This window comes from Zingiber officinale, chromosome 2B, assembly GCF_018446385.1.
Source record: "Zingiber officinale cultivar Zhangliang chromosome 2B, Zo_v1.1, whole genome shotgun sequence".
In the NCBI taxonomy this organism is placed as follows: domain Eukaryota; kingdom Viridiplantae; phylum Streptophyta; class Magnoliopsida; order Zingiberales; family Zingiberaceae; genus Zingiber; species Zingiber officinale.
Window position 1 is genome coordinate 100,140,612 of NC_055989.1, and position 7,671 is coordinate 100,148,282.

The following is a 7,671-nucleotide window of genomic DNA, read 5'->3' on the forward strand; positions in this document are numbered from 1 at the left end:
TCATAACCATTTTATCAAATCTAACATTTACTCAATAAAATTATCACTTGTTATATAAATACTGCTAACTTGATGCAATGGTGAAACACCAATTCAGCTAAGTAATCCACATCACTTGCCAATCAGCAATTAATAATGTTTTTTTTTAAAAAATCAAATATTTGAAACATGAAACCCTTGAAACCCAGTCCCCTGGTGTCTTCACCACCTCAAGCAAGGCGATAGCAAGCGTCATCACCCCATCATAATCCAGCCTTCATCTACTTCACTTCACGGAAGATCATCCATGACAAATTGAGTGAGCTCAGGATGCTGGTTCAGAGGATCATTGACTTGGACTCCTCCCTATGTGATTGTTTAGTCGAGATCCAATCCGTTTTCTGCTCTATCACCCTATAAATCATCCATGCTAACCAAGTGAATTCAAGATGCTGGTTATGAGGTTGACCATCTTAAATTCTGATGAAACTCACCGTCCCTTACCTTAGCATGGTGGTGTGCTCACCCTTGGCGCTCGCCTAATTTCAGAGGGCATAGCAATGCCGGTTCACGGAAAAGACCAAGTTCATGGATCTAGTGATGCAACAGGTTGCCACAATACCGAAATATTTTATTCCCAAAGATCCTATTGCCAATATAACTACCCTTCCTTGACATCTCACTGAACCTATACTCTTTGTTAATCCACGTTAGCTTCTTGCTCGAATTGAGCTCAACTTTTGAAACCTACCAATTTGAACCATCAACTCCGGCTATTACATCGATGGAGTCTTATGGGATCTCATGAACCAATTCTTAAACTCCTATTAAATCTTTCTTCCAACTTTTTCCTTACTCAATTTACTTTAATGGAATGAAATTGGAATCATAGAAGTGCTTTCCACTAATGAGATCTATAGATACAAAACCTCAAACTATCCCCCATGAGCGAAAAACCCCACTTCTCTCCTACAAACTGAATGCAGAGAATTAATTGTTAGAGATTTAACTTTGTTTTTCTAAAATAATTCAACGTTACTGAATTAGCCGGTGATATAGATCCCTTGACTGAATTGGAGATCCGCTAACATTGGATGGACAACAAGTTAACACTCAGGCAGATTGGAGATATTGTGACTGATTTAAAAATCAGTAGAGGTCATGATAGATTTCAGCAGACACCTAGATTATGAATGACAGATATTGCATTTCGTTCTCTTAAGCATTTGGGCGAACAATTGGTCTACACACAACAATCATCATCAGTCAATCAAACTGCCTGAGTTGGTTCTCCAGAAAGTTAGGAAATACTAAATATCTCATTCTTCAAAAAGCATAACCAGGATTCGTTTATCCAAATTCAACAGTTTTGGAGATCATAGAAATAGATAACTGCAAACAGACAAAAAAAAAGGAGCACGGACCTGAAACAGGGATGACGTTGAAGGGTTGTTAGAGGACTTTCAGCAAGTCCTCGGCGCCGCTGAAGGTAAAGGTACCTCCATCCTCCAAGTTGAGCACTTTGACAACCCCATCTTCTGCCAGCAACGCATAGCGCCGGGATCGGACGCCGAGGCCCACGGGCTTGTCTGACAGATCCAGCTCCAACCCGAGTGCCCGGGTGAACTCCCCGTTTCCGTCGGAGAGCAGCAAAACCTCGTCCCCAATGTTGAGATCTTTCTTCCAGGCACGCATCACGAAAGCGTCGTTGACCGAGATGCAGGCAATGGTGTCCACGCCTTTGGCACGCAGCTCCCCGGCCTTTTCCACGAATCCAGGGAGGTGCTTCTGCGAGCACGTCGGGGTAAAGGCCCCCGGGACGGCGAAGAAGATGGCTTTCTTGCCCTTGGTGAGATCAGAGACGGTGACGGTCTGGAGCTCCCCATCGGAGCCGAAGTAGGAGAAGTTGGCGTCAGGAAGATTGTCTCCGACGGAGATGGTGGTTGCGACGGCGGGGGCGGAGGCGGAAGAGGCGAAGAGGCGGGGGAAGAGGGAGGACCTACGAGTGTGCAGTCGGAGGTGTAGAGTGGTAGTGGAAACGGAGCGGTGGCAGCGGGCGGCGGAAGGGAGGAGGCGGGGCAAAGAAGAGGGGAGAGCGGAGGGGGCGACAAGCTTGACGGCGGAGAGGGAAGCGGCCATGGCTGGTCGGAAAATGGGTGGATTGGATTGGAGGCGCTGGCTGAGGGTGAGACAGCCGAAGTGGATCAGCTATCGTCTCTTAACGCGATTCGTTCGTTACTCACGATGAGCACAAGGCAGGGATCATGCAATTTCGTAATCCTTCAATCCAATTACTCTTGACGTACCCCCACTTTGATTGGGCATTCGATGCAAATAGCCAGTGGGTCCCGGCTACCTCGGAATGACCGACCCTTATTCGTAGCATCAGAGGAACGACGTCCCCACTGTCAGTAAGACACCTGGTCCCGCCTCTACGCTCATCCAGACTTAATCCGTCCCCATGTGATATGTAAATTAATCGTCAATTTATAGTTGATATCGAAACGTAGAAAGAATTTAGCTCTCGTAAATGATGAATATGTTTGTTTTTAGTGTTTTTTTGTCAATTAATTTTAGAATTAATATGAAAGAAGTAAATCATAGACGACTACTAATCTTTGGAATAATGATTATAAAGGAGATATTTACCTAGATTTTATCGAGATTCGAATCTCAGACCTCATTATGACAAAAACTCATGTGTACTTTCCGAAAATATGTATCTATAGAAAATTGACCCAGCCAATTGAACACCCCTCATGTGTGTTTTCCGAAGATATGCATCTATAGAAAATTGACCCAGCCAATTGAACACCCCTCATGTGTGTTTTCCGAAAATATGCATCTATAGAAAATTGACCCAGCCAATTAAACACCCTGTGAGGACACACATTTCACATTCTCACGTGAATTTGTGGAGAGTATATGCTTCAATTTTTAATAATTCAGTACAGTTCATAGAAATTTTCACGGATCCTACCGGAAATTGAAAAGTTAACAATCTTTCATATTTCTAAGTGCATCATTTTATCGAAGAAAAATCTCTACAATACTAGCAGTTGAGATTATGTCTATTAACTATGCAAAGAGTTTAATCATTGTATCGCTGTGTGAAAGCATTCTAACCTTATTTTCTAACATATTTATTAGGAGAGTGTATGACATTTCTAATAGTTAAACCACTTCATTTTGTTTTTTAATTTCTAATATGTCATATCAATGTCACTACATTGTAAATTTTTTAGGTCTTACCTTATAAATCATATATTTTCATTTATTATTTTTCATTTAATATCTCTATATAATTTTTATTTAATATTTTAATTAATTCTAATTTTTAATTTAATTTACTTTATTTATAATTTTTAATTAATAAATTAATTAACTTAAGTTTTTTAATTTAATTTAATTTAATTTATGAATTTTAATTTAATTATAATCATTTGTATTTTTTATCTTATCAAATATATTTATTTTTAAAAGAAAAGAGTATAACTTTGACCATTAAATAAAACATTTTAATTGTTTAAAAAGTTAAACATGTAATATTATTTTTTTAATAATTATCTCCAACGGAAATAAATAAATTTAAAAAATTAAACATACACTTTAAACTAAAAACCTCAAAGTTTATCTCCATGCTCACTAAAACTTTGTTGTTGAATTTTGTTTAGTGTTGAACTTTTTTAATTTTACAAATCTTCACAGGTGGCATTGGAGATGCTATTACTTAATAGTACGAAAATCAATAATTCTCTAATTAATGTAATTGAATTAATTAATATAATTGTTAGATTAATTTTTACTTAATTCAATTAATGGATTAAAAATATTAATTATTAAATAATTATTACTTCAATTAAAGTTGATTAATTAAATTAGTATAAATTATTAAGAATTTTTTAGAAAGATTGTTTCACCTTTGTTAGATTCAAATTCAACTTTGGGTTCATCAAGAATGAATTTATAAGGTAAGCTTTAAGGCTATGGTAAATCACAAATGACATCATTAAAGTAACCATATGTCTAGGCAAAACTTCTCAAAAACGACCAACCCAAAGAACTTAGGGGGCGTTTGGTTTAGGGGAATAGGAGTGAGGAATGGGAATGAGAATCATTGATTGTCATTGTTAATGTTTGGATTATAGGAATAGGAATAGGAATAAGGGAATGAATCCTTGAAATTTGGTAATAACTTATTCCCATGTACCTCCCCTTCAATGAGCCATTACCCTATTTTCATCAATCAAAATATTCTCTTATTCCAAAAATATCCTTGACCTAAAACTAAAATTTTCTCCCTTAATATCAAATATCAAAATTTATTTATTTATTTTTTCTTCATATCACTTCTCTCTCCTTGTTCTCTCTCATCATTTTATCACACACTTTCTCTCTCCTATCACACTCTCTTTCCTCTTTTTTCTCATTATACTTTCTCTCTCATCATACTTTCTCTCTCCTCAATCTCTTCCATCACACTCTCTTCCTTCTTTTTTTCATCATACTTTCTCTCTTATCATACTTTCTCTCTCCTCAATCTCCCATCACACTCGCTTTTCTCTTTTTTTTTCTCATCACACTTTCTCTCTCCTCAATCTCTCTTGTCACACTCTCTCTTTTTTTTCCTCAACACACTTTCTCTCTCATCATACTTTCTCTCTCATCATCTCTCCCATCACACTCACTGTTCTCTTTTTTTCTCATCACACTTTCTCTCTCATCATACTTTCTCTCTCCTCAATCTCTATCATCACACACTCTCTCTCCCCTCATTTTTTCTCATTACATTTTCTATCTCTTCATCCTCTCCCATCATAATTTCTCTCACATCATATTTTATCTCTCATCATGCTCTCTTCTATCACACTCTCTTTTCTCATTTTCTCTCATCACACTTTCTCTCTCTTCATTCTTTCTCATCACATTTCCTCTCTCATCATACTTTCTCTCTCATCATTCTCTTTCATCATATTTTTCTCTCACATTCATCTTTCTCTCACATCTAATTTTTTTCTCTTATTTTCCTTTAAGGGTAAAAAAGGAAATATTGATTTATTGCGATAGAAAGTATGCAACTAACCAAACATTACTTTTAAGAGTGATATCCATGCTCATACCCATTCCCATTCCACAATATAATGATTCTCATTCCGATTCACATTCCCATGCTCATACCAAACGTCCCCTTAATATTAGATTTTGGTCTAACTAGTTCATGTTTGATTGGAGTAGCTTTAACTAAATCCACTAAGTCTAATGCATTGGCTAGAACACATATAATTTAACCTAGACATGCCTTCGACATAATTTCCTTAGCCTACTATCATTCTAATACATTCTGATGTTATATTGTAAACATTGGTAAACCCTATTCATTTAAGTCATTCTAAATTATTAATTAGACTATGCATACATTTTAAAGCAGTAAATCAAACAATCATACATTTAACAAGAAAATTTTATTTTTTTATTGCCCCCCAAATCATAATCTTGATATGGTATATCTAGGTAATGGATTCGATCCTTGGGGCCCCAATATGTTGGTGCAGTGAGCACCAGATGATCGAACTTGAGTTCTAACAAAGTTGATTGAGTATATAGGAAAGTCCTAGTTGAGGCTAAGTAAAAAAAGTCCTAGTGAACACTAGGTAAGTGAAAAGTCCTAGTTATGGCTAGACAACGAAGTCCTGGTCTAGGGGGCTGGCTAAGTCTTGGTAGGTTGAGGACGTCCGGAGAAATCTTAAGGTTATGGACACTGGGTGGAAGTCCTAGGGGTGGTCATGGACACCAGGCAAAAGAATGGACAGGTCCGGGTTTGGACGTCGAGCAGAAAGTCCTAAGGTCTCGGATGTTGAGCAAAAGTCCAGACTGTCTGGAGGACCGATCTGGCAAAAGATTATCTCTCCTAAGAAGAATAGGTGAAGACATATTCTCCGAAGAGGGAACAATAGGTTTAATCAAGCTATAAAGTTCGAGGAAGGTTGATTTCTCTTTGCAGGGCTATTCATCCCCCTCTAGCTAGCCATCAAGGGACCTACAATTGGTATTAGAGTGAGTTCACTTTAGGAGGACTAACCGCCGAATAAAGGACACGTGATGGGTGGCCCGAGCTGTTGGTCGCTACTTGGAATTCCGCTCTGCTTCCCCTGTACAAAAATTTGTACAAGCATAGAACTTTCATAACAACTTATGTGTTCCTCATGAGTTAAATTTGAATTGAAAATGGAACTTAACATTTTTACTTCAAGTTCAACTCATGTGTTCTTCAGTAGTTAAAACATGGATTGCAAACGATACTTAACATTATTAATCCAAGTTCATCCCATGTTACAAAAGTAGATTAAATATCTATTTCAAGGATTGACTTCCAGGTTAAACATGCCGAGACACTCGACCTTCTTGGGTATGAGATCATCCGCCACTTCCTAGACAAAGTCTTTCAAAGAAATTGGATATTTAAACTTCTTACAGTAACCCTAGGTTTAACTACAGAGACCTCAATAGAAGCACACAAGATCAAAACACTAAATCGAAATACAAAAAATGAAATATGAAATCGCTAGCCTCTTGTGTTGGTATTTCAGGATCCATACAAAGAAAAACTAGTTTCGCTGCGGAATTAAGAACTAGTTATACCTTTCTTTGTAAACAAAGACCTCTTGATCTTCTGCTGTATTCCTCTCCTTCTCTTGGACGTCGTGTGGGTGACAATTTACCAAGATGAAATCCACTCAAACAACTTCTTCTCCTACAAGAAATTCGACCACCAAGGGAAACCAAAATAGGAAACTTCATTTTCTTCTTCTTCCTCTCCAAGCAACCGGCCACAAGAAGATGCCACTTGATGTGCCGCCGGCCCTAAGGAAGAAAACAAGGTGAAGAGGCCTCCTCCTCCTTCTTCTTCTCCACCAAACAACCAACCACCAAGGATGAAGAGAGGTGCCACCGGCCTCAAGGGAGAAAGGGAGAAAAAGGGTCGGCCACAAAGGAATAGAAGAGGAGACTTAAGTTGCGTGTTACCCCATAAGGCACCATTTACCTCTTTTTTATAATCCTTGGTCATGGCAAAAAAGAAAATTTTAATAATAATCAAAATCTCTATATTTTAAATTTCCTATTGTGATGGATACAAAAGGAAAATTTTAAAATCTATCTATCTTTTTTAAACATTGTAGATGACTAAAAAAAGGAAAGATTAAAATTAAAACTTTTCTTTTAAATCATGGTTACAAAAAAGGAAAATTTTATCAAAATTAAAATCTCTCTTTTAAACACTACAAATAAGGATAGATTTTAACAAAATTAAAATCTCTCTTTTAATCCTTTGTAGATAGCTATAAAAGGAAAATTTTAAAATTTAAAACTCTCTTTTAAAACCATGTGGATGGCTATAAAATGAAAGATTTTAATAAAAATAAAATCCCCTTTTAATCCTAGTGGTCGACCCCTAGCTTGGGCACCAAGCCATGCTTTGGTCGGCCACTTCTTGGGCTCCAAGCTAATGCTTGGCCGACCCCCTTGCACCAAGCAAGGATGTGTCCGACCCATTACTTGGGTAAGAAGTAGACTTGGTGGATATAAGGCTTTATAGAGGCTACAACAGGGACTGAGAGGAGGAATTGGTTTTGACCTTTCGATGAGCTTGAACTTCCTGTGTTCGACCCAAACACCTAACTCAAGTTTATCAAT

At 37.4% G+C, this 7,671-nt stretch overlaps 1 protein-coding gene across 1 annotated transcript; it reads right to left on the reverse strand.

The window, feature by feature from the left end:
- Positions 1-1,279: 1,279 nt before the first annotated feature.
- Positions 1,280-2,276, reverse strand: LOC122046507 (peroxiredoxin-2E-1, chloroplastic-like). The gene has a single exon (XM_042607234.1). It carries the CDS (start codon positions 2,116-2,118, stop codon positions 1,432-1,434), a length of 687 nt encoding a protein of 228 aa, XP_042463168.1. The 5' UTR covers positions 2,119-2,276; the 3' UTR covers positions 1,280-1,431.
- Between the last annotated feature and the right edge of the window lie 5,395 nt (positions 2,277-7,671).